Raw genomic sequence first — 24,832 nt, 5'->3', positions numbered from 1 at the left:
TCGATTACTGTCAATGGTGAACTTCCATAAAATATAGCAGAGCGTTAGGATTGTGATGACTTGGCCAACCTTTCATGTTGCTAACTTACCACTACGTTTCCCATCCTCCCCAGGTTGTAAACGGGCTGATGTCGCGGCCTGACTGGGAACAGGCGATCAAGATCCCCCTCGGTATCCTTCCCGCCGGCTCGGGAAACGGACTATGCTACTCCATTAACTATGCACTGGGGTGAGGCCATGCTCTATTCCACAGCTTTGCAACATCTTGAAGCTGGTTTGAATTGATACTTAATTTAGTAAATCGCGGCTTTCTTGGCTTATCCATGATTTATTTTTAACAAATTGGTTTCATTGCGTTGAAGAGGTTCATCAGTCACGTATGTTTACAGTTACTATCAATTTTTCTTCTAACAGTGACTGTTGATTAAAGGTAGAGAACGTACTTCCAAATATTCGATGTCTACCAGTACATCTTGGACGCTGAGAATGGTCTAGTCTCAATCTCGATCTAGGCTGGTTTCATTGCATATTTCTTTTGGAGACGGGCAAAACTAATCTCCAAGCAGATCCTACGGTGCCATACAGATAGTATCAAAGCTGATCAAGGAGTATTGCCGGCCAAAGGGAGTCAGACGGGCTCCGACAGCATGCACACTCCTAGGCCGGCTTCACTCCTCTGCCAGCTTTTAATACTATCTTATGCTACCGTAGAATCTGCTTGGAGATTAAGCTAAAAACGCCTGAAAGCTAATCAACATTTCAGGTCTCATTTATGTGTGCACAAAACTAGATATGAATTTCAAAATCTAGTCTTAATGTGTGTGTTTTTTAAAATCAGGGAACCATTTGAGGAGGACAGGATGGTCCATTCGACGTTCGTGTTGCTGAAAGCCACGATGAAAGGCCACACCCGTCCCTTGGACCTCATGTCCGTGGATACGGCCTCCGAAAGGCGCTACGCATTCCTCTCCTTCCAGTGGGGCTTCTCCGCCGACGTGGACATCGAAAGCGAACGCTACCGGTACTTGGGAGGAAGTCGCTTTCTTTTTGGGTCCCTCCATAATCTCATGAAGCTGAGATTGTACAGAGGTAAACTGTCTTTCCTCCCAGTGAAAGATGTTGACGCGCTCAAGCAAGCACGACAAGTTCTGTCCCAAAACAAGTTGGAGGTCAAACCCAGAAGTATGTCCCACAGTTCGTCTGCGGTCGCCATCAATGGTGGACGTGATGAGGCAAGAATACGCACGCGCAGTGCGAGCGCACTGAACGGCTTTCATTGCATGGACAATGAACGTTTAGAAACGCCCAGTCAGGAGTCAACCTCACTGGACGCCAAGCTCATGTCATTTTCTACAGAAAACGGCGTTCACCTATCAACTTCGGAGGAAGGTCACGTCAACGGCAATGTGAACACTGTCTACGAAACAACCAAGTTGACGGCTGACGGCGTGGTTGGAAACATGAATAGCGAGAACGGACATTACAAAAACGGTGACTCCGACTTCATAGGAGCCGCAGTGTCAACGAACCAAAACAACTCCAAATCCTCACAGCCATGTCCAGCGAGTGGCCACCGCCCCCGCCGTGTGTACGGACCTCCCTCCCCCCTCCTCCCCCCGCTGGACCAGCCCGTCCCGGCCGACTGGGTTACCATAGAAACCGACTTCGTCACCATGATCATCCAGAGCATCAGCCACATTTCGGAAGGTTATTTCTCGTCGCCCTGCAGCTCGTTCGACGACGGCGTCCTGTTCCTGTCCTTCTTGAAGTCCGGCGTGTCCAGGAGACAGATGTTGAAGTTCATGGGGAAGATGGCGGAGGGGACCCAGGTGTTTGATTTCGGCAGTGACGGCGGGTACGTGTGCTGCAAGGCGTTCCGCGTGGAGCCCGTCACACCGCCCGGACTCATGACCCTGGACGGGGAGAAGATCGAATACGGCCCGGTACAAGGCCAGGTGCACCACGGGGTGATAAATCTGATCATGCCCAACGATTAACGGCAGAGGTTTCGGACTAAATATCGTCTTCGTTCATCTCCAGCCAGTTACTAATGTCCCCTCTTACCATGTACTGTAGCTGACCACAGAATGTGGGGAAATGGTATTCAGGCCAGCACGTTCTGTCTACAAGACTCTGCGTCACAATTGGCACAGTATTAAATAGTAATATTAAGAATAAATGAAGAGTAAAAGTCGAAGAATGTCGACACTATTGTTAAAAAAACAGCAATGCTGCTTTACTTTAGAGACTTTTACTTCTGTGTGATGGAGAAAAATATGAACAGAATAAAATTATTATGTATTTATCATTCCCATGAGAGATAAATTCGCCATCGAAACGAACTGAAGTTGGACTGGAAGGACCAAGATCCTTTTAAAGATTCTCTGTGATTGCGTCACCAGTCACCATGGAAAGCGAGGTTTCAGTACCTATCCAACGATTGGGCCGATCACTTTTGTTCATTTGTTTACTTATCACGGCAACTGCGCTGTGACACGCCTAGGCTTCTACCTTTCAGTAACTACGCTTGAAAAAGCCGTCAACGACCAAATTTATATTCAAGCTTTCCATTCGGTCAAATCGATACTGCCAAAATTTTAACTCTCATCCAACTCCAAATAAATTAGGTCTTTAATTGTGCTCTCTGTGCAGAGGTTTATGGGGCAATCGTGACCTTTTCCTTATACAGAGTTATAGTATTATATGCCCACCGCAACTAGGGGATAGCTGACAGATAAAGACGACATACTAGTATAAGGAAATGACCAAGATTTCCCCCATAAACCTCTGCTTGGAGAGTACTTCGTTGTACAATTCGTCACCCTGTAATGAGGATTCACAGTTGTTTCAAAGCCATATTGTCACACTTTTTGTATATTCTGTATATTTGTGCACAACGAATTATTGGTATGCAAAGTTCGGTTTGTTGAAAATTTGCTGATTTGCTGTGAATTTGGTGTCTTCACATCTTTTTCGACGGTCACTTGTGGAATATTATATACTGTCACACAGGGAACGGATGTTATGGAATACAAGAAGAGGCCTAGGGTTTCACTTAAGATGGCTTTACTTTGTAGCAGAGCAGGCGGATTTGCACTGACTCCAAAATCGATAAAACAATCTGTGCTGGTTAGAAATAACATTTAAGGTCAGGAAATATCATTGAATCCATCCAGAATCCTTCATTCGCAACAGTAATCACAGTAAATACAATAGTAGCAGTACGAAGCTTCAGTAGTTAGATAGCCTAGACAGCCTGAAATGATACGATACAATTGATATAGAAGTAAGTCTGGCATCCAGGTAGACGATATTTGTTTTAGAATAAATCACTGCGGCTGGATAACACCATAATACGCATTCCGTCAGTCTTTTGAAACCGTCTACTCCACAGTGTCATACACATGCCCTGTGCTTAAGTTGTTGGGAAGCTCTTATTTTCGCACGTTTCATCCAGTTGCAGCGAATTATTCTACAACAAATGATACAAGGATTAGGAAGACACGGAGTTACATTTCCACTTCTTGACGACACTACTTTGAATTCCATAAAGCCACTACGTGATTAAAGCAAATACCAATCATGAATACATCGTATCGAGTGATTTTTTTATCCACTGTAGTTTTGTAATGGAATGGATGGTGGTGAGAACGGGTGATGAGGTATGCCTGTCAGCGAAGATTGTACATGTTACCGGTGTAGGTTGTATCCATAGAAATATTTTCTACACTTGAAGGAGTTTATATGAACTCCCTGCCACACTTCAAATCTTGTTCAAGCCCACCCATACGTCATGAAGATATACTACTAGCCTAACGTTACATGTTTTTTGTTAGGCTAACGCCACATTCCCAAACCGGGTCCGACCGGGCTGTTTGTGGAAACAAAAGATAGACATGTATACGTAAAATAAACACAAATAATTCCCACGACTATTTTCTTTACGTCTTGTGTATTTTTGGTGTTTTTTTTCTTCATACTTTTCGTTCCCGAAAGCTGCCCGCCCGGGTCCGGTATGGAAATGTGATGTATGCCTTAGCAAAGATGTTGGCACCTCCACTTTTCGTTCATTCATCTGTCAACCAATGATTATCAACGAATTCCCTTGGAGGTTGATATTAAGAAGTGAGGACATCTGTACACTATAACTTGGAGTCCGGTATGGTGACCTGGTCCTCCTCCTGTACGCGGAGAGAAGGGAAGTGGCGGGGCATGATGCGGGGCGGTTCGGTCCCCGGCTCACACTGGTACCTGGAGAAGTCTGTCACCCCCAAACTCCGCAGGTAGTCCTCGTCAATTAGAGCCTGGCCGTTCAACCTGGACAGTTAACAGATATGTGAGTAGATATCTTTGTAAGTTAGACGCATATACCTCCTATTAGATACAAGCCCAGCAAGGGTCGAATCGGACTGCAAATGACAAAATCAAGTACGCTAGGGTAGCATTGTCTTTGATGATGCAAATTATTGTAGCACAGAATGTACGTTTCTTTTAGACATATACTTGACACCTGTATACATCTGACCCGATCCACGTTGGTTGGATTTGTTGGTCTGCCTATTTGCACAACAAGTACATAATACATAACATGATAAACAATAGATTAAACAGGTACAGTCTGTATATTTGTCTGAATGGTTTGAAAAAGAGACGTACCTTTCTGTTGGTTCCTGACCAATAGCCAGACAGGCGTCGGCAAAGACGTCAGCCTTCCTGAAGTACGCGGGTGGTACGCCCTTCACCGTGGTCACGTGACTTTCAATCGTCGTTGCAGGCCACAACGCTGATATCGAGACGCCTGTTTCGTGAAAGGACGTAAACAATGCAAAACGACAATGCCATGGAGCTAGAGAACATATCATGTGTAGAGTATTTATTTGCCATTTTCCATTTTCTCCTTACAGCCTTAAATACAATAGGACGTCATACAGAATGGCCCCATAATATGAGTCTGCTCCGTTAAAATCACTCTGGACTTTTCGCAGTGGTTTTAATTTCGCGGTAGCACCATGCACTGTAGTCTCTTACTGGTAATATTGCCATGGAAAATGTTCGCGGTGGTTTTAAGTTCGCGGTGAAGCGGCCACCGCGAAAACCGCAAACGTTAAACCACCGCGAAAGTTTCAGCATTTACAGTATTTTGATATTGACCAAAATTGTATCCCACTTCTAACTAGTCTCGTAGAAATTTACCTGTATTTTCGAGCTCCCTCGCCAACCCGTGCACCAGTACCGTCATCCCAACTTTAGTCACCGCGTAGGGCGTCTTTCCCCTGAAGAAGCGTGAGTAGATGGGCGGAGCCACCAGCAGTATCCTCCCCGCCTTCCTCTCCAACATGTGCGGCAGCACAGCCTGCAGCATGACGTAAGCACCTCTCACGTTCACGTCCATCATCAAGTCGAACCGTTTCAGGGGCGTGTCTATAACCTTCTCCCACAGAATCGCCCCGGCGTTGTACACGGCAAAGTCCAGTCCGCCGAACTCCCGGATACAGGTGCTGACTGCGTTGTTTATCTCTTCTGGATTCCTCACGTTACACGAGATGGGAAGGGCGTGTCCACCTCCGGACGTTATCTCGTTCGAAACAGTGTGGATGGTTCCTGGGAGTTTGGGCGCGTCCTGGACGGTTTTGGCAGCCACGCCCACCTGGTAACCGGCACGTGCCAGGGTCAGGGCGACCTGCCGTCCGATTCCCCGGGACGCGCCAAGAACAAGGGCGGAGGCTACCATGTTTGAGACTTCTTACCTGTAGCCCACACTTACTGGTCCACCCTGGTCCTGTAGTCAGAGTACAGAGGGAGAAGATGATACCGGGATTTAGTGAGAAACTGAGAAGATAACTCGACCCTAGAAGTTGTCCCGTTTTCCTTGACACACGCAACAGTTATACACAAGTGACACACACATTACACAGACACACGTACACTCACACACACGCGCACAAACAAAACACACACAAACACACACACGCACAGACACACACAAATGGACAAATGAATACCCCTTCCTTATACATAACGTTAGTATCATCGAATGTAACGTTAGTCTGAGTGAATTTGATCCCACTAGCCCCCTCCCCGACCCTTCTTGTTCATGTCTGGGTGCCCCTTCCCCTTTGACAACATTTGCATGAAGGTATTGGTGAACCCTGTCCGCCCGCTGCAGCCCGCTGCACTTATGTGGGAATGTTCACTTTCCAGTGCGACACACCTGCTCTGTTAACACTGTACTACTAACAGCAGGCTAGTTGCAGACATGATACTAGTGATCATCAGCTGGGCCTTTCATCTTGTTTATCGAAGCAGCTGACGCCTGAACTCTATCAAAATGAAACTAAAGCAGGAGAGGAAGCTAGAGAAGTGCTTCCGACGCACTCACACACCTTACCGTCGTCATACAGCTGTTGGGCTGGCAAGGCTAAAGTTGAAAGGTCATCTTCAAGGTTGCATTTCATATGCAAGTCGACAGATGTCGTTTATGAGCGTAAGTCTTGTCGCCGGATGACATGTTTATGATACATTCTGTCATGCGCCGCCAATGTACAATTACCTTTTGTGGTGTGCGCGTGTGCACCGTCACTGTCGACATATGTTGTTATGGCTTACAACGCAAATTAGATGGAAGATATGTGGTAACGGCTTCACACGTCGACGTTTCAGCATTATGTGAAACGTTACATCAGCTAACAATGTGCTTTCCATGAAATGAAGCCTCCTCCAGCCTACCTCTCTTCCCATGGAAAGGTCCAAATGCTCAGATCTTTTCTGAGAAAAAACGTAACAGCCATTTCGTAGAAAGATCGGGCATCTATTTCTCAGTAGCAATTAAATAGTACCGCCATATATGGGCAAAAGGAGCATTTCCGAACGCGCGAGGAGAAAACGTGAGATTCATCTATCCTTCCTTTTGTCACCGAGGCCTATAAAACATCTTATGATACGAAGACCTCCACACACAATATTTTACCTGTGTTTGAGGCAATGTTTAGGAACAGGGTGATAAACTAATGACATGTCACGCGTACGACTGTCTGATGCAAAAGGCACCGGTTGGTTGGAGGCAAAATGGCGTCAGATGTACGTCTACTACGCTGTTCACCTTGTGATCATTTAATATTGTTGATGTTTGAGGTTGCCAATGGGAATATGCCGAGCTTTTGCGTGGTATAGATCTGCAAAGGTAAGGTAAGGAATTACGTTTGTGAACAGAATCAACCAGTATGATATTTTGTTATGAAGCCTTATGATGAAGGTGAATAAGTATATAACGTTAATGCAGATTCTTCATGATGACAAATTATCGTTTTTGCACCCACGCACCTTTTTTTTAATTCACAACCAAAGCTTTCTCCGCAAAAACATATCTTGACACTAAAATGTAAAAATGTGATATCAGTAGCGATTTGACAAAAAGATGTTTAACAAAAAATGTCTTACTTGTGTACAAGGTTTTTGGTTGGCTTTTTGTCTTTTGCTTCCTTGAAGTACTTGTATTGTACCAATTTGGTGTTAAGATATTTAAAACACAGATTGGTGTAGATAACTAACGTTAACTGTCAGCATAGTAGTACCTAGTACCTGTATGTATACCTGTCAAGATGATTCTAGCGAACAGCGTCTGGCGTCTATACTTAGCGTAACTGTAATACACGGTGGCGATTAGAACTTTAACTTTATAGTACTAAGGATATCCGACATTACTCAGACAACTTACATTTGAAAAACAAAAACTGTAAAAACTAAGAGTGAAATACTCTTGTAGTGAAAACAGTATAACTTGGGCCGAGAAAAGAAAGAAAATGGCGGTTTGTTGTGGTATAATGATAAGAAATACTAGAAGAGTTTACGAGCAGAAAAAAAAGGGGCCAACTGACCTTTCTGTACATGTATGTCATGTATTACGGCGCTGGAGACACCAACTGTGCATCACTGCCAGAATTACCTATCAACTTACTAGTAGAATCTACTATGTGGCAGAGGAAAACAATACACAAAGTGGGACAACGAAAATCTTAGAAGATATCGAACGGAAAGCATTCCCAAGACAGTTGTTAAAACGCTATATGTGAGTCTTGCATTCATTCGTGAGCACCCAAATTCGTTCTCTTCCGATGACCTTTACATAATCTCAAAGCAGATGTTTTAATAGGAGGCAAGACCATTACATTTTATAGCTGTCCGTTTCAGTTAAAACTGCCTCCCTTTAGTTCCAAACATTTGCTTTTGGAATCCCATTCACATCCAACAGAATAAAACACAGTTTATTTCAACTAACTACATGCGTGATGTGGTTATCAACGACCAATCAGTCTTTATCGACCAACAATTATGCCGAGGCGGACGTTGACACCTGTCGGCAAAAACCGGTAGAGTCTTCTCGTCATTTACACCACCCACATAAGAACGTGCTGAAGTGTAATTATAGAGGAGACATAATCATGGGATGACATTTTTCAGGCGCGACAGGTCATGGGCGGTGCCTTCATGTTACAATACAATGACAAAGATTTATAACGTGGGTGACACTCAAGGACACAGTGAATCTAACATTTGAAGCAAGCTCACCGGGGTGTGACTTTAATACGATTTGCTAAGGTCGTCGCCTTGACAATACTGAGATGCCTAGAATAAGGTTGCCTCGCTATTTATAGTGACAATGCAGTACTCGCCTGGGTACCATCCGGATAGTAGTTTGCTCTGACGTCTATCATACACCATATACAGTCGCTTCTTTGCTATTCCAAGAAGCAGAAGCGAACATGCGAGCGTACTACTACCTGGATGGTACACAGGTTAATTCTGTACACGTGTAAAGGCAAGCCTTTACAGGTCACTGTGCACATATTATGTGATTTCAAGATGGGAACTTATTAGTTCCATTAGTGAATAGACCAGTATATATTAGCAGGGACAAGATGTAAGGAGGAAAGAAAGAAGGAAATATATTTTGAAAGAATGATTGGGAAAAGAAAGAATGGAAAAAGGTAGACGGGGGAAATATGAAAAAGAAAGGCAAAAGAACTGATGGATGACTTGTTCCATTATTTATTTTCCAGTAGGATGTCTCTGATTCTAAGGCCATTCAAACCTTTCTACCAAAACACATCCACACAAATGACTGACCAAGGATACATGCAGTACATAATATGAGGTGTTTAATATTCATGATTCTTACATACTACAGTATGTACATATGGCATTAATACCGGGATGGCATCATTAGATATCTTACTCCACACTTATTGGTGGACACACTGATTTGTTTCACTTATATCCAATACATTCATATTGTGCAACAAGACATTTATCCCTGCACTTCCAGAGAAGCCATGTAGAGGAGTCGGCAATCTGTCAACCCTTTCACAGTCCGTCCAACTGAAGCCTAACAAACGCACTACTCTTTCTGTAGTCTCTCTCTTTCTAGTAGATACAGCGCTGCAATGCCAGACCCTTACTATGAGTTAGTATCTGATTTACAGATAATACCTTATATTATCTGGACATTACTTAGCTGATACAGTAGATTAACTTAGTAGGATATAGCAATAGTGATTACATGTAGTTTAGTGAGTACAGTTTCCACACAATTATCAGCTGCCATGGAATACAAGTCACGCGGAGTCCCAGATACGACAAGGCGTTGTTTATCTCACATCAGTGCTACTGTTTAGTCACAGCACCAAATTGTCCAAATTGTTCCAGAAATTGTTTATAGTAATTTTTGAAAGATTCACTATGTATGTCAAGAGTCAAGACTTTCTGACTCAAGCTGTTTATGAACTATCGCATATAGGAACTACAGCTAAAGCCCATCCTTCACAGCATGAGATGTGCCATGTTGTCTGCTTGCACCAGGGTGGCTGTGGAGAAGATGGTTAGTACACACAACACCACAGGACAGGAAACACTGACAAATGTGCAAAATAAAGGCAAAAAGCATTTTATCAAGAGGAGGAGAAAAGACTGGAAAGAAGAAAAAAACTAGCTTGCAAACAGCAACAGAAAAAACAGATCTTTTTACTGTAATTTCTGTATGTATCTACCTGCCTTTTGAAGGGGTTTATGACCTATGACCTGCTAGAGTGAGGCCTGCCTGTCTCCCGTGCGGCGGGAGGGATGCTGACTTATCTGCGTTGCCTGTTCACTATGCAGATAGTGATGCTAGGTGGGACAGGGTGCGAGGTGCGCGGCACAAGGCACCCTCGTTGTCCGCTGGTCTAGTTGGGAGAAGTGGGGTTGGATGGTTGAGAGAATTGGTTGTGGGGGTTGGGCCTCAGATGTCGTCTGGGTGGCTGATGGGCAGGGCAGTTGGGTTGATTGGTTGCCCATTTGTTGGACGGCTGTTCGGTTGATTTGGGGGGCAGGGGAACATGCCTCCTGTTAACGGAATGTTACAGCATGATCATCATCATAGTACACAACAAAGGACAGTCTTGGGGCTTCCAGACGAACAACAACAACAGCCACATTCAGAACCTGCTGCACACAGATGTGCCTAATGATTTGGACAGGTGGAAAATGGTCTCATACAAGATCCAATGTACAATATCAAACTACTATATTGACATCAAGCTGCATCACTTACCGTGTATATAATATTTCAAGGTTATGCATCAACCCTTTACTATATCATTATCAAATGGAGGGTTTTTGCTGACATTTCCAATTATGAAAACAAAAAGACAAATTCATTTTTTCCTCGCTTCATTTTGGCTGTTTGATAAAAATGCAAGGCATTGAAGCGAGCGCTAGCAGAGGCAGTGCAGAATGCCAGATTAAGCCACATAGACACCACCAGGTTCCCTTTATGAAAAGAAGTACAAAGTTGGAAACACTTTTAAACCCACCATCATATGCTGGTTAATAAGTACATGTACAACAGCTTCCTCTGAAAACGGAGGAGACACATCCAAGACATTAAATTAAATTAAATGTAGAAACTTGGTTCTATGTGATGATAGCAAGGTCATTTCATTGCCATCCAAGTGCAATCCACTGGGTCACTATATAATACTTGTCAAATACCAAACATTGCATGCTTTGCAGCTAGATAGATATTACACATACACACACATGCACACACACTGCACAATGTTTTGTTCAGCAGTGCTTAATCATAAAAGGAAAGCACACCTTTCCTAAGTAGTAAGAATGTGGAAGTAAACTATGTCATACTTTTAGTACAAGATGGAGTCCTGCTCTGCGATGAGAGGATGGTTGGACAGTCCTAACCAGTCCTAGCTTGGCATGGGCCGAGCACCACGGCCCCTGCCCTGCAGAGTGGCAATCCCATAAGGGGAATGTGAACCTTGTGTCGTCGGTCTTCAGTCTTCGTCGACGCCGTTGCTTTTTCTGTCGGGGCTGTCCTTGTTGTTCTCCTGGACGTCCCTCTCTCCGGACGGAGACCGTGATTTGCTCCCTTCTCTGTCGCTCTCGCTCCTCCCCCTGCTGCGCGCTCGCTCCTTGCTGGGAGACCTGGAACGTGATGACTTAATGGTTGCCTGCTTCTGTGACCCCGACCTGGACCTCTTTTTCCTCTCCTTTGACTTGGACCTGGACCTGCGGTCTCTTGACCTGGAGCGGTCTCTGCTGTAGCTGCGGCTGCGCCGCGGACTCCGACTCCTGCTCCGTGATCTCGACCTGTACCTCTGTCGTCTTGGTGACCGGGATCTGGAATAGGATTGGGTATATCGTAATACCTACGAGAGGACTACCACGGTCTTAAAGTTTACCAAAAATCTCCTAGTGCGACCCCCTACTTATCTATAAGGCAACATTTGTTAGTGCACTTTTTTTCATGCTGTGCAAGTCTACCAGAACAACTCACAAAAGAGATTTGTTGGCCTTTGTCCAACTGTTACCATTTTTTTAAACATTACCTTGAGGTCACATGCATTTATTCTACACAGCTAGCAGCACAGTTGACTATCCTCACGTGTAACATACACACCTGGATCGTCTGGACCTTGAGCTATGAGAGTTGTAGCGGTCATGTGATCGAGAAGGGGCGGGAGGCGGCAGTCCCCTGCGGGACGGTCGCCGCATCCCGTGGGAGAACTCCACCCTGGACCTCACCCCGCAGATCATCTTCCCGTTCAGACTTTTGACTGCATCTCTGGCGTCTCGGTGGTCCTCAAACTCCACATACGCAAACCCCGGAGGGTTCCTCGCAACCCACACATTCCGCAGGCGCCCAAAGTCACTGCAGGGAAAAAGAATGATGCAAGAACTATAGCAATAAATCTCAGCTCTAACAGATGCACTGGTCGTGGTAAACATTGCACTCTTAATATGTTCTGAGTCTGGAGGGTACCCAGAGCTTGTAATTGATCAACGGAATGTAACATGTTGGTAGATACGGATGTGTAGACTGTCACTGTGCCATGGCAACTGGACTGGCCTTGTATCAGATATACAGCCAGAGTCAGACTTGTCACTACCTCCACTCACAGGACAATTGGATCTGGTGTCAACCATGGCAGTCTGCCAGAACACCACATGTGGAGGTATGCCAACAGATCTACTGAGTGTGGGAACAAGCTAACCACTGCGCAAGTTTCAGTTGACTGGGAGTCTAGGGCAAAAACTTTTTTTGTGGCTTACAATTAACAATAGTGGACCAAATAGCTATAGACAGAGGTCAGATGTTGTGTATATGTTAATGTACATCTAAGAAAATCAACAGAACCAATGAGAAATGAGAAGACAAATCAAAATGCAGAATGCATACAGCTTGTTGCACACTTGGTGTATATGATGGGACCTGAGAGATTTTCCCACCAACCAACCCATTCATAATGCTGTCTTGTTTGGATGGTAATTATATGTTAAAGAGTTGTTGGAACAGATTTATTATACCAGGTGTTTTACGACTCCCAAGAAATGCACACCTTACACAATTTTCTGGCTAATTAAAGCCTTGTAGCACGTACCGGTCAATGACACATGGTTGTTTGTAAAAGTTACAAAGCACCACAGCGCCTTTTAGGTGTGTGAAGCAGCTACTCATAACAAACAGGTGTTGTCTTACATGTCTCCTTGACCTATATGGCCACTGTTGTTAGAAAGTTCTAGATTGTCCTTTTTTCTACGACAGTTCTGGTGCATACAACTTGAGTCTTGACAATCTGTAAGTTTACGACTTCCAAGAGATTAATTTTCTGGCTGATTAAAGCCTTACATACCGGTCAATAACACAGGGTTGTATGTAAATGTTACAAAGCACCACCTTTTAGGCATGTGGGATGCAACTATTCATAATAACAAACAGGTGTTGTTTAACATTTCTCCTTGACCTATATGGCCTTTGGCGTTAGAAAGTTCTAGATTGTATTTTTTTCTATGACAGTATTGGGGGATGTTCATACGACTCTTACGAGTCAAACTCTTTAAAAGCATTTCCATCCACCCAGTCAAACAAAATGCAAATTGCCATCATGCCACTTGTTACCTGTTCTGCCATTACAGAGGTGTTTACACAAGCACAATGGGCTCTTTATTTCCAACACTGACATGTCCCAACAGACTGAGTGATAAACTATGTGGACAAGCCACTTTGAACAAAGCTCTTCAATTTACCAAGACCTGCCGCTACATTCTAACCAGTAAACATTTCTCCAGGCTACACTGGTTAAGATGCTGCAAGGCAATTCATTCCCTGTTCAACAACTAGAAAGACATTCCTGAAACTATCATTCACCTGTAGTTACCCTGCAGGCTGACAAACTGGTTGAAAAACGGATGCCAGAGGAAGAATGTGACCATGATCAGCCTGGGGGCAGCGTGCCTGCTGAGAGGCAGTCTTTGTCTGTCACCATTCATTCACCAAGTTTATACTGAGTGATAGGACTCACAATCAATTTTAAACAATTATCAATTTGTCAACAAATGAACACAAAATTAAACATTCCCCTCTGTATGAAGGTGATGAATGAATGACGAAAGAAAATTTGTCTAGGTATGATGGATCTGAGGCCTTTGTAATTGTAGGCTATAACATTATTCACTAGTATATTATCAGTGACTGACTGTTTTCATGATGCAAAACAACACTAAATAATAATAAAAAATTGTTTTCAAGGATTTCCCGCTATGTCCAATAAATTGCCGAACTAAAATTTAAAGCTTCCTATAATTAAAACAAACTGTATCAGATGTGAAAGTTAGATAAAGAGCATCTTCTGTTGATGAAAACTATCACTTCTGATTTATGAAAAAAAGTCTCTTTTCAAGTCTAATGATGATATGGGCGTGTCTTCAAGTACCCAACGAACGCATTTCGGTATAACATAAATACTGTATAGACCACTGTGAATGATAAAGTAAACTCTTGAATATTTCATTATGGTGATTAATAAGTCTTCTTGTTCCTCTTCTGTGAAAAGCCCACATTATGATAAGCCCTCTTTTGGCGATCCTATTCCCAGAAAAATGCTCCCTTGGGATTGCATCAGGTACACCCAAGGAGGCCGGGCGGGAAGTCCCGTCCATATCCGGGAGACCGGTAAGGGGTGTCCGGGGAGGCGGGGAGAGACTGCCACGTAAGCTGCCCATTCTCACGGACATATCATTTTATATGGCTGTGGCAGGTTCCTTTCAGAACGATTTATCCAGGGCCGGTGGGCGACAGAAAACGACAATGGGAATCCTAAACCACACCACATAAGAGGCGTTAAGGTTCACTTAAGGCCGACAAAAAACACATGTTCCCCACCAGGTATTGTCCACCGACCAGCTGGGTGCAACAACTCACCTGAAGCGCTCCTCTATCTCGTGTTTGGCGGCTCCCGGCGGCAGGTTTCCCACGTAGATCTTGCAGTTGAGCGGACCGTGGTCCCTGTAGTGTGACATTCCTCTGTCACTACACAAATGCTGTCACGAGCTGTCAAAGTTGGCAAATATTTTGCAGCATAAAACAAAAGAAACTCTACTCTAAAATTTTTCTTCGCCGCTAAGATGGAGGACGCGAACGGTACGCGCAAAGGATGCTGGGACGCAGTAATCAGGCATGCGTAATGAGTCGGTTGCCATGGTTACAATTTGATTTCTATCCAAGATGGCGGCGGGACCACAAACAGGAAAATAAAGTAAATGGACGATCATATAAGATCATAAACCCCAGTTGCTGGCCACGTTTCCGATTTACAAGGTAAGAAATACTGGCCTCTATTTGTGGGATAGGAATGGTCGTGGGTAACTCCCGCCAATGAAGCCTAACAAGTTCTCAAATTGCCAGCGAGAAAATTTTATGTAACGTAAAAGGTTTCTTTTGGATATCTTTGATACCAGATGATGACCAGAACTCTGGAGGCCAAGTTTAACTGTACAGTGGTATCACTAGTAAAATAAACTAAATAAATAAACTAGTATGTTATTTTGCGTACACATGTTATTCATTTGAGAATAGACTAATGAGGACTGTGACGTCCCTTTCACTACAGCTCAGTCTACACATTTTGAGTTTTTTGTATGCCCCTCCCACTTATCACTTGAAGTCAGATTTGTGAGCATGAAGTTGCCATGAACAAATTTTTATGATATGATATTGATTATTGCTTCAAGTGTAAGCTGTCTTATATCATTAGGTCAACAAACATCACTATCAGAAGGGTGTCACGATGGCTAACCAACCAGAGCCTGAGGATGACCTGCTGAAGTCCCTGGAGTCCAAGTTCTCAGCCATGTTTGACTACACGCAGTGGCAGAGAACCAGAGCTACAGTAGCCAGTGCCAAGTCAACCAAGACAAACAAAACTGTGCAGAGTCTAGCTACCTCATGTAAGTTGGGCAATGCCAGGAGTGTGATTGTTCTGAAAATTTAACCATCATATGCTTTGTCAATCTCTGTACAGATACAGATAGTATAGTGTAGTGTTTAAACAAATGCTAAGTTAGGGTAGGGTAAGTTAGGGTAGGATAGGGTACGGTATATTGTAGGTCATAACTGTCATAACAAGCATTGACATATGATGCAATACACCCTACAGTATCATTCATTGTATACATATGATGCCTGGAAAAGGAAAGGATTTTTGTATGTATGCAGACCTTATTATCAGTTATGTTTTAGCTCAGGCATTTAGCTCTTGGTTACAAAATAAATGCACAAGCCTAATTTTACATGGATGATCCTTTTGTCATACTAGTAGTTAAATCACTTTCAATGCTGTAATTCTGCATTTATTGGATTGTTTGCGGCCTTGCAGCTCGAATCACCCCAGATGAGACGTTGGACACGCGGACAGTTGGTACGGCCTGCTCCTCCACATGTAAACACTCCTGGAACAGGAAGGATCTGTACAACATACTGGATGAGAAGGCAGCAAAGGAAGCCAGAAAGAAGGAGATAGAAGACAATATCATGAAGGTAAGATGGAGAGTAAAGGCATTGCACATGTAACCTCCATTAAAGGGACATAATGTAAAAATAAAGTCACTGTTTTCGGTCATTTCTCTACATTATGAGTTGAGTCTACCTTATTACACTGCACAGCAATATTTACAACGTATGGATACGACTTTGTTGAGCCGTGAGGATGTCTTGAAATATGTGCACTTCCCTCCGCCGCTTGAGTCGTCCGCCATTTTATTCAACTCGCCGGCGAGCCAAAGTGCGCTTTAGAACGCGTTCGGTGGTTACTGAGGTTTGTTGAAAGTCACCGCTAAGCTCCGAAGATCTGCGACCGCAACGGTCGATTCGTAAATCTATGGTCGGCTTACTTCCGGTAGGCTACCCGGAAGTAAGTGAATTTGGTCGCGGCTTAGTTTGACGTCGTTAATTAGCACTAGAAATGTGATAAACTGACGCAGATAAGTTAGAAATAAGTTGCAAATGTCAATCTGAATTGAGATTTTCAAGTTCAAAACATCTGAAATTTTGGCGCCATATTTCTACATTATGTCCATTTAACACTTGTCTGCCGGGTATCATGTACATAATTCTGCCACTTTGAAACATAGTTTTTTTAGAGATCTCTACACTTGTAATTGCAGTTTAGTCCAATGGAAACCACTTGTTCAAGTAATATAGAAAAGGAAAATAAAAAGGAGTAAAGGAAATGTTATATATCATATACGTTCATTGTAAGAAGCCAAGCCAAGAGAGAGAAGATGTTATTGTACAATGGGGAGAAACTGTCAATTTCTATCTATCTGAATTGAAACACATCCCCAAAAGTCACATTTTCTTTATCAGGTATCAGACTTACCACGACCTTGGACTTACTAATAGTAACATGATTGTCTGTTCCAAGAATTTCTTATATATCTGAATGAACATGCTATCGCAGTCAAACCTGCCATAGGATTTATGGCAAGTAGTTTACAATAATTGAACACATTATAGTATACGCAACTGTTATAGAATGTTTTGACAATAAAATTAAGATGACTTACTTGCCCATTGCATGCTGCTTAAGTCTCGGATTAAAGAACTGCTAGAATACTCAGCAAGGAAAAGAGCAGACGAGCTTTTTCAGGAGCTTGACTCTGACAAGGTTGATGACATAGAGATGTGTAGAATTGGGACATTACAAGTAAGTATAGGGTGTCACTGTGGTATGGTAGTATTCCTCTGTGTCTTGCACTAAGATAAGTTCCAGAATGAAACCTTGGTGAGCACCTTGGCAAAAAAAAACTAGAAAAACTTCCAGCAGTTGGGTGTAAGAACACTTGTGATTTTTTTGTACTTAAGCTCAAGTTACCATCTCAAACCCCTTCAGTATCATTGAACACAAGACATCCCTGTAATACATCGTATAAGAGAGGAACATTCATCACTTCTTAAGTTCATTTTGTATATCTACATCAAATGTTGTTCATTATTGAAACATGTAAAAATGTGCTTACTTTCTCCGTTCTTTCTTACAGATGAGAATAAAGGCAAGAATGCAAACCATGGATGAGTACACAAAGAGATACGAGTATTTGTATCCTTTTGGTGCAGTATCTGCCATACAATGTTATTGTAATGACGTATTAGATACTTTTATAATCATGATATAGGATCAGTTGATTGAAAAGTGTACAAGTGATCTCTCATTTGAGCCCTGGTGTGTCATATAATTGTTTGCATTAAATGGTTTACTCTGCTCAACAAATTTTATTTGTTTGTTTATGTTTCTTTCTTGACTGAATTCCTGATCACCAGATTGTCAGAAAATAAAAAGCTGCAAGCAGAAATTCAGGGAACAGAGAAGCAGACTGTGAGTACAACTTATGCGCATGGTTTACAGTAGTTGGTTATCGACCTCAATGTATTGTGACTTCTCAGTGGTGATGATGCACTGTTTGCTACAGTTCCATGTTCAAAGTTGATGTTGGGTGATGGATTAATATGAAACATCATAATTCTGCTAGGAGGATTATCTTCTTGATAATGAATTTTCTAGTTTGAACTGATACTTATACCTTTTGCATTTATTCTGCCCTACAGCATAGAGACACAACAAAACTGCTAAGAAAATATGAGAAATGTCGGGTAAGTATGTCTTCTTGTCCGCTTCATGTTCTAGTTTATTTCTTGTGCATGTAGACAATGTCTGTTGGAACCTGGCAGCTATGTATTTGTTGCATGTATTGAAGTATGAAGTTCTGTCTTTGACCTCTAGGGGGCAGTATCTACCATAAACAGTAAGTTTCATGAGGACCTGGAGACAGCCCAAGCAGATCTCGAGGAGACGACAGAGAGGCTGAACAGGGATCTTGAAAGTAAGATATCAGATTTGAGGTGTCATTGCTGTTGTTTGTTCGAAATATATATTGTAGGCCTTAGCTTTATTGGGTAGTACTACATACGTAAAAGCTAATTTGTGAAATGAAATAGATAGATACAAAGGTAGTCTGCCCCTATCCAACAATTTTGACCATAGCCAATTGCAACTTGCACCTTGTAATATTGATTTGCAGACAATGCTTAAAAGGTACAGTAGCTTCACCTATCAGGACTTTTGCAAACTGCAGTTTGCTACTTTATAAAATGTCTTACTCCATGTGTCCATTTTACAAACCCCCCTGCAGATCTTCATGGGGAGCTGAGGGCAGTTGAACAGAGACTAAAACTGAAACAGGAAGAACTCCATGTGCTGGTCACATACAAGGACAAGGAATACCCCTCCAAGGCACTAAAGATATCAGGGCTGGAGACGGAAATTAAAGACTTGGCTGCGGAGCAAGAGGTTTGCTACTTTTCTTTTAAATCTGTAGCAGTCAATTTGCATGTACATGAACCTGTAGGGAAAGCATACTTTACGAAATAGCTATGTATGACTGTGATGTGCCTTCAGCAGTAAAAAGTTCAGCAGTTCTATTTACAGCTGTCTTTGGATAGACATAAAACCTACTGTACTTATTTTCCCCACAGGAGGAGCTGGATGAGTTGAACAGAATTATCCTCATTGAGAGAACAAGTTTTGAGAGACAGAAGGTTGCAGATAACCAGGCTATGACTTCCAATGTCACAGAAGTAAGGAGGTTTTTACATGTATCAAGTTAATGTTTACAAGCATCAAAGCTGCCAAGGTGTTGTGGTGATGGCATCATTTCTTATTAGATATTTTTCATGTATTTTCTTCCTGTAAATTGTTATAAGTACATGTACACAGATTTCATACAAAGCAAATGTATCTATTTCAAATTCCTCCTTTCACCATGCTTTGGAAAGTACCTATAACGAAGTACATGTATATCCTTTTATCACATGTACATATGGCATACTCCTGCAGGAACTACATGTAAGAGTATAAAAGGGCTCAAAATCACAGACTGACCCTATCCCATTTCCCCATGACAGCTGATACACCAGGCCCTTTCTGACATCCCTGACACCCAGGTAGTGTTGTATGGTCCCCATGTATCAATGGTGGAGGCACAGAACTTACACTACTAACACTATGGTGATCATGCCAGCAGTCTGCTGACACAGTTACGGGTTATTCATAAAATCCATGTTCTGCTAACTTTTCCTTCTCAATGGATTTCAGAGGTTTAACAGGTTATAATCCCTGGGAATGCATGTGGTATCTTAAAGGAAAGTAAAAAGTTAAGTTTCAAAAAGTGGCTACAGGAGTTATAAATCATGATGGATTGGTGTTAACTTGATTTTGTCCTATATTTTGCAGTCAAGTAGGCTTTTGGACCTACGGTTACCTTTGTTGTTCATTAACACAGTGCATGGCTAAGGTTTAAGGGTTATGTATTGTCTCAGCAACAGAGGAAGTTTCCCTCTGAAAACCAGTAACAGATGCAAACCAACGCATGGTAAGTTTTCATAGTGCCACACTAATTGTCTTTATCATCTTTGGTTAGAAATCTATATCGGCCATGCACGGAAGTCTGAAGGACATGGCTTTGCAAAATGCTGTGATGAAGAAAGAGATAGAGGTGCATCGTGGGGAGAGGGAAACCCTGAAGCAGGACATCTCACTGCTGGAGGCTGAACTTAAACAGCTCATCAAGGATCCCAAGTCACAAGTCCTGCAACAGATATTCCCTCACTTCTTCCCTAAGGAACCAAAGTGAGCTTGTTTGCTTGAAAATTCATATACTCCCTTTATATCAATTATTATAAATGCCAAAACTTTCACGGTAGATTTATGTTCACATTTTTTTAGGTAGTCCACCAACTCAAAACCACGGTGAATATTTTCCCTCTATCTTCTGCTTTTGACAGGCGATTCGTAGAGGCGCCGGGTTTTCCATTACAGTATGTGACAGTACAGTACAGTATAGCATTTAAGTTTGTAGGATGTTGCCAACTTAATTGCATTTTCAGTGACTTCAGGTTGCAGCACATACTCATGTCATGAATATTATGTCCTTAATCGATATGTTTTGTTCTAATTGCTGCAGATGTACCCCCGACATGGATGTGGTGCTGGACATCCCCACACAGGAGTGCCTGCCTATCTAGCAGTGATTTTGACAGCATAGTATAAAAGTGTGGATGGCAATATGAAAAAGTAAACCTTATATCTGCTAGATATATCTGAACGAAAATTATTTAATGGACATTTGTACCTGTTGATATCATTATATACATTATGATTGATTATGAAACATATCACTAGGTACTAAATTGACGAGCTGCTATATATTTTTGCTTTGAATTCTGTAGAAAAAGTGCCGTCCAAGATAATGATAATGCATTATGACTGATTCTTTTGAAAATGTGGTTAATGAAATGTATTTTATGAGATTTTTAAGAGAACAATTATTTTATATTTCTGGCATTTGTACATAGTGCCATGTCAAATGTATCTTCACAGAAACATCAACACAGATATCATCTATTGTTGAGAGGTCAGTTTCAGCCAAACAATTCTTCAGGGGAAAATCAGTTACATACAATTTGTTACATATCATTCAGGCATACAAACAGAAATACTTTTTAATCATTCCATACTGTGGTACTGCTGATTTCCTTTTCCATATGGAATCCTCACGAAACTACATTGCACATTTGCAGTTTCAACAACATAAAAATGAGATAATACCTTACTGGGAGAAGTGAGTATTCATGATACTAAATAACATTGATTCACTGCATGTTTAGGACTGAGGCCTTGTGACTGTTAAACCTCCGTCATAGTTAGCCACATCTCACCAAATTTGCATTGGTGACTGGGCTAGGCAGCAGGGAGACAGTTGAACCAACATTAATAAGCTTTCATACTTATTGCCGAATATTGTATTGTAATATGCTGGGGCTTGCTTTTTGAAGGTATAAAATGAAAGATCTGACCCCACATGCCTAGTGGTCAACATGTCCAAGTCGCAATCCTGAAGATGTTCTGGGATATACTTCTCCCGAAACCTAGTAGGTAACACATGCAAACAATGGAGGCAACAAGAAGGGGAGAAATAGATGTTTATTGGAACTCATATCTGTGCCTATAATCACAATCATAAGAATATTGTACACGGTAAGACAGGAATACACCCCAAGTGATAAGTCTGCCCTCTAACACCATCTGAGTGAACAGTGATGCTGTCAGGAACAGTTACCAGTAACCAACAACAGCAACCAAACGGGCTTCAAGATGATCAACACACTGTACGCATTCCAATTAAAACAATCTGGGTGACAAGCAGCTTTTAAAGCAACCAGTGTCATGATCCTGACTTCTGTTTCATGTCCCTTATCCCTAATTACGCACTGTTTTCTGTCAATAGAGGGTATAATTTTCAGACATAAGGCTCTATGGGATTGATGTACACCAGAGGTGGGGCTAGACTGTGTTCTGGATGGTTCATTTCCACTTGTTGTTCTCGTAGTCCCACTTGGATGCCAAGCCTTCTACAGGGTTGTTGCGCATCTGTAGCTGCTTCTTTACCATGGCCTCCTGCCACTCATAGTTACATGATGCAGGCATCTCAGGCATAGCTGTAAAGAACATCAGGTAATAAGCATCACTACCACACAGGGAACATGGATGAACTTCACAAAGACTGGCGGTGGCAATATCTTCAATGTAATGATTGGCATACTACTAATACATGTACTTCGTAAATGCTTTAAAACATCACAGTATTGAATCAGAGACATCAGATGACAATGTGCCAGCTAAGGACATGCTCTTTCCACCTTAAGGGCTAAGGAAGAGGCCAAACTCACCATACTTCTTCTGGATGATATACAGAACGAGCGTGAGTGCAACGATGAGACTTGTGCCACCAACCACTGTCTTCCACTCTCCCGTAGGCGCCTCCATCTCAGCCATGCTCTTGTGGAATTTGAGGCGGTACACTGTAATGAACAAAAAGATGCATGTGAGAATCTATGGGTATCCAGGGCTATAAGATGTACAGCATGTAGAACTCATAACTGACCAATGTCCCTGATAGTTCTGATGAAAATGATTTAAATTGGATAGATGTAATTGAGTCAACAGAATGTTAGAGAAGTTGGGACTAACAATGAAAAGTTATTGATAAATGTATGGGATGGCTACCAAGATATGACATTTATGTCTAAGATTAGTAAGAACTGGAAAATAGGTCCATCTCAAGAGGTTTTGGTTGAGATATGAACCTGTCTTGTCTAACCACTAGTACACTAATTATGGGCTACACTACATCAGTACCAGTTTGTATCATCCATCTGTCAATCTGTGCAATACATTCCTATTAATTATACCACTTCTGAACATTCCTGATAGGTGGAAAGAAATGCATGTACTTCATCCGTAACTGTGACACAGTTGGTAATCATCAGCATGTAAGCATGTTTATTAGACACTTACACGCCTTGAGCTCTTCATCTGATAGACTTTTCCAGTCACCTGCCTCCTTTGCCTTCAGCGCCTTCTGAGCGTCGTCGAGTTCACTCACGTAGGGGACGTTTGGCATGGGGAAGTCTGGCCGATCCTCATAAACATTTCTGATTTATGGAAAGAAAGAAATTCAACATACGTTATAACTATTTGCCTTTTTGTATATCTTCCAAGCTGAAATTTATGTTATCCACCAAGACCTCTACACTGGCAACATTATGTTTTAATTCCCAAATTAAACCAAGGTCAAGAAACCAAGGTCAAGAATGCACCATATCATAGTAGTACATGTAGATACATGTACAGTATTTTGATTCTTACTGCAAACAATTTGTACAAGATCAGTATCCACTAATTAATAGAATATGGCAAAGATCCTGACCTTGGGTTGATTTGCCATGCTGGCATCCCTCCGGCGCCGCCACCTGCCCTTGCTAACGAGGTAGAGAACGCTCTCCGTGCTACCAGCCGCGGGACTGCACGCATCAGCTGGTGTGCCATGATTCTGCTCCTTCTGAAAATATAGAGAGATCATCATTTCACATTCAGAAGTATTCACCAGTAAGTAAATTGCATATGATGTCTTTGACTGACAGACTTTATCATTGTTGTTTTAATAGAGTTATGATAATTTATTGCCTGGCATAGCATACCATGTGAGGCAGGGAGGCCATGGTGAAACTGAAAGAAATCATGTGAAAGGTTTAGGAAATGAAGTGCGAACCAAATTGACATTGAAAAATTAGCATAATATAACTTCTGTGCCATGAAAATCATATATTAGTCTTGTTTTAGTTGTAGTGGAATGTCATATTTATGAGAAGGCTGTGTTCTTCAAAAGTCACATAAAACAAAACCCCTAGTACAATAAAAATGACTAGTCATGTCAGCAAATTCATAATGCTTATTCTTTCAAGAAGCCCAAGTGCAGGTCTCGACGTTCCATATTTTCAAAGGCCGAAGTCAAGGTCCATCTAGCAGTTACGGGTTTGACAACATGATGATTTATGGTGGTTATATATGAATAAAGAATGACATTGGGCATGAACTACAAAAGCACTCATTTGAGCTTTCAGAGGACTGGAAGTGTAATTGATGCACTAGCTTTTCAGAAACCGACAGTTTTCAATGCTAATCACTGGGGAACCGGGAGCCAAACGAACAAACGTGCGCTACGTGCGACAGACCAACCGGCAAATATGCCGAACCTCAACAAGGTCATCCATTCGTAGCTCATCTGAAGAAAATAACGACAGCTCGTAACATTTCACTTCGACATACACGTTACATAGGGACAGCTAGTAGTCGTGTATTGAAATCGCGATATATTCATTGCATTTTTTCGACAGAAACAAGGAAAAGTTGACGACTTTACCTTTCACAGTCCCGGAAAAAATGGCGGTACCCAGCAGTGACCGAACGCAAGGGCTTTTGGGTAAAATTTTGTTCCGTGATAAAATATTCAAAAAGCTCGCTAACAACATGTCATTGAGTATTAAGTATCAAATTATGAAATAAAAGTGACACATCGTTCTGGTTTATGATTTTTAACTGTTACTTTA

At 42.2% G+C, this 24,832-nt stretch overlaps 5 protein-coding genes across 11 annotated transcripts in view; 2 read left to right on the top strand and 3 right to left on the bottom strand.

Moving 5' to 3' along the window:
- Positions 1 to 3,587, top strand: part of LOC118418464 (sphingosine kinase 1-like) — an 11,440-nt gene extending 7,853 nt beyond the window's left edge. The window contains exons 4-5 of the mRNA XM_035824397.1: positions 114 to 229; positions 839 to 3,587. Of these exons, the coding sequence (XP_035680290.1) occupies positions 114 to 229; positions 839 to 1,997 (1,275 nt within the window). The 3' untranslated portion in view covers positions 1,998 to 3,587. The remainder of the gene's footprint in view (positions 1 to 113; positions 230 to 838) is intronic.
- LOC118418524 (hydroxysteroid dehydrogenase-like protein 2) lies at positions 2,791 to 6,382 on the bottom strand. 2 transcript variants are annotated; one of them, XM_035824506.1, is made up of 4 exons: positions 6,212 to 6,382; positions 5,194 to 5,779; positions 4,657 to 4,798; positions 2,791 to 4,317 (listed from the first exon to the last, which is right to left on the bottom strand). In XM_035824506.1, exons 2-4 carry the CDS (start codon positions 5,729 to 5,731, stop codon positions 4,143 to 4,145), a joined length of 855 nt encoding a protein of 284 aa, XP_035680399.1. In that variant the 5' UTR covers positions 5,732 to 5,779; positions 6,212 to 6,382; the 3' UTR covers positions 2,791 to 4,142. The 2 variants fall into 2 exon arrangements, with proteins under 2 accessions (XP_035680399.1, XP_035680398.1); XM_035824505.1 differs by lacking the exon at positions 6,212 to 6,382 and having other exon boundaries at positions 5,194 to 5,916.
- Positions 6,383 to 9,138: 2,756 nt separating this feature from the next.
- Positions 9,139 to 14,916, bottom strand: LOC118418530 (serine/arginine-rich splicing factor 3-like). Of its 2 annotated transcripts, XR_004831462.1 has the most exons (4): positions 14,753 to 14,916; positions 11,951 to 12,202; positions 11,176 to 11,670; positions 9,139 to 10,377 (listed from the first exon to the last, which is right to left on the bottom strand). XR_004831462.1 is itself a non-coding variant. In XM_035824513.1 (3 exons), the coding sequence occupies exons 1-3, from the start codon at positions 14,848 to 14,850 to the stop codon at positions 11,325 to 11,327; spliced, it is 696 nt and encodes a 231-aa protein (XP_035680406.1). In that variant the 5' UTR covers positions 14,851 to 14,916; the 3' UTR covers positions 9,139 to 11,324. The 2 variants fall into 2 exon arrangements, 1 of the variants encoding a protein (XP_035680406.1); XM_035824513.1 differs by having other exon boundaries at positions 9,139 to 11,670.
- LOC118418489 (uncharacterized protein C20orf96-like) lies at positions 14,869 to 21,365 on the top strand. Of its 4 annotated transcripts, none has more exons than XM_035824438.1 (12): positions 14,869 to 15,086; positions 15,585 to 15,777; positions 16,206 to 16,366; positions 17,869 to 17,927; positions 18,149 to 18,203; positions 18,434 to 18,478; positions 18,609 to 18,708; positions 19,018 to 19,175; positions 19,361 to 19,462; positions 19,790 to 19,828; positions 20,305 to 20,513; positions 20,848 to 21,365. In XM_035824438.1, exons 1-12 carry the CDS (start codon positions 14,985 to 14,987, stop codon positions 20,906 to 20,908), a joined length of 1,284 nt encoding a protein of 427 aa, XP_035680331.1. In that variant the 5' UTR covers positions 14,869 to 14,984; the 3' UTR covers positions 20,909 to 21,365. The 4 variants fall into 4 exon arrangements, with proteins under 4 accessions (XP_035680331.1, XP_035680332.1, XP_035680333.1 ...); XM_035824440.1 differs by having other exon boundaries at positions 14,988 to 15,148; XM_035824441.1 differs by having other exon boundaries at positions 15,037 to 15,148; positions 15,562 to 15,777.
- Positions 21,366 to 21,848: 483 nt separating this feature from the next.
- On the bottom strand, positions 21,849 to 24,814 carry LOC118418543. Of its 2 annotated transcripts, none has more exons than XM_035824536.1 (5): positions 24,646 to 24,814; positions 23,653 to 23,784; positions 23,241 to 23,377; positions 22,613 to 22,744; positions 21,849 to 22,381 (listed from the first exon to the last, which is right to left on the bottom strand). In XM_035824536.1, the coding sequence occupies exons 2-5, from the start codon at positions 23,769 to 23,771 to the stop codon at positions 22,248 to 22,250; spliced, it is 522 nt and encodes a 173-aa protein (XP_035680429.1). In that variant the 5' UTR covers positions 23,772 to 23,784; positions 24,646 to 24,814; the 3' UTR covers positions 21,849 to 22,247. The 2 variants fall into 2 exon arrangements, with proteins under 2 accessions (XP_035680429.1, XP_035680430.1); XM_035824537.1 differs by having other exon boundaries at positions 23,653 to 23,781; positions 24,646 to 24,775.
- Between the last annotated feature and the right edge of the window lie 18 nt (positions 24,815 to 24,832).

The sequence above is a fragment of the Branchiostoma floridae genome, chromosome 6 (assembly GCF_000003815.2).
Source record: "Branchiostoma floridae strain S238N-H82 chromosome 6, Bfl_VNyyK, whole genome shotgun sequence".
Classification (NCBI taxonomy): domain Eukaryota; kingdom Metazoa; phylum Chordata; class Leptocardii; order Amphioxiformes; family Branchiostomatidae; genus Branchiostoma; species Branchiostoma floridae.
This window is presented reverse-complemented; position numbering and strand designations above follow the sequence as displayed.

What these genes read in the sequence shown, in the direction of transcription:
- LOC118418530 (XM_035824513.1), bottom strand. Translation starts at nt 14,850, where the DNA reads ATGTCACACTACAGGGACCACGGTCCGCTCAACTGCAAGATCTACGTG. An exon ending in GAGATAGAGGAGCGCTTCAG is followed by an intron (nt 12,203 to 14,752) that starts GTGAGTTGTTGC and finishes TTTTCCCTGCAG; the next exon opens with TGACTTTGGGCGCCTGCGGA. An exon ending in TCAAGGTCCAGACGATCCAG is followed by an intron (nt 11,671 to 11,950) that starts GTGTGTATGTTA and finishes ATCCTATTCCAG; the next exon opens with ATCCCGGTCACCAAGACGAC.
- LOC118418524 (XM_035824506.1), bottom strand. Translation starts at nt 5,731, where the DNA reads ATGGTAGCCTCCGCCCTTGTTCTTGGCGCGTCCCGGGGAATCGGACGG. An exon ending in GAGGGAGCTCGAAAATACAG is followed by an intron (nt 4,799 to 5,193) that starts GTAAATTTCTAC and finishes TTCACGAAACAG; the next exon opens with GCGTCTCGATATCAGCGTTG. An exon ending in GGTCAGGAACCAACAGAAAG is followed by an intron (nt 4,318 to 4,656) that starts GTACGTCTCTTT and finishes TTAACTGTCCAG; the next exon opens with GTTGAACGGCCAGGCTCTAA.
- LOC118418489 (XM_035824438.1), top strand. Translation starts at nt 14,985, where the DNA reads ATGCTGGGACGCAGTAATCAGGCATGCGTAATGAGTCGGTTGCCATGG. An exon ending in ACAAAGAGATACGAGTATTT is followed by an intron (nt 17,928 to 18,148) that starts GTATCCTTTTGG and finishes CCTGATCACCAG; the next exon opens with ATTGTCAGAAAATAAAAAGC. An exon ending in AGGGAACAGAGAAGCAGACT is followed by an intron (nt 18,204 to 18,433) that starts GTGAGTACAACT and finishes TCTGCCCTACAG; the next exon opens with CATAGAGACACAACAAAACT.
- LOC118418543 (XM_035824536.1), bottom strand. Translation starts at nt 23,771, where the DNA reads ATGGCACACCAGCTGATGCGTGCAGTCCCGCGGCTGGTAGCACGGAGA. An exon ending in AGATGAAGAGCTCAAGGCGT is followed by an intron (nt 22,745 to 23,240) that starts GTAAGTGTCTAA and finishes TGTTCATTACAG; the next exon opens with TGTACCGCCTCAAATTCCAC. An exon ending in TATCATCCAGAAGAAGTATG is followed by an intron (nt 22,382 to 22,612) that starts GTGAGTTTGGCC and finishes TGTTCTTTACAG; the next exon opens with CTATGCCTGAGATGCCTGCA.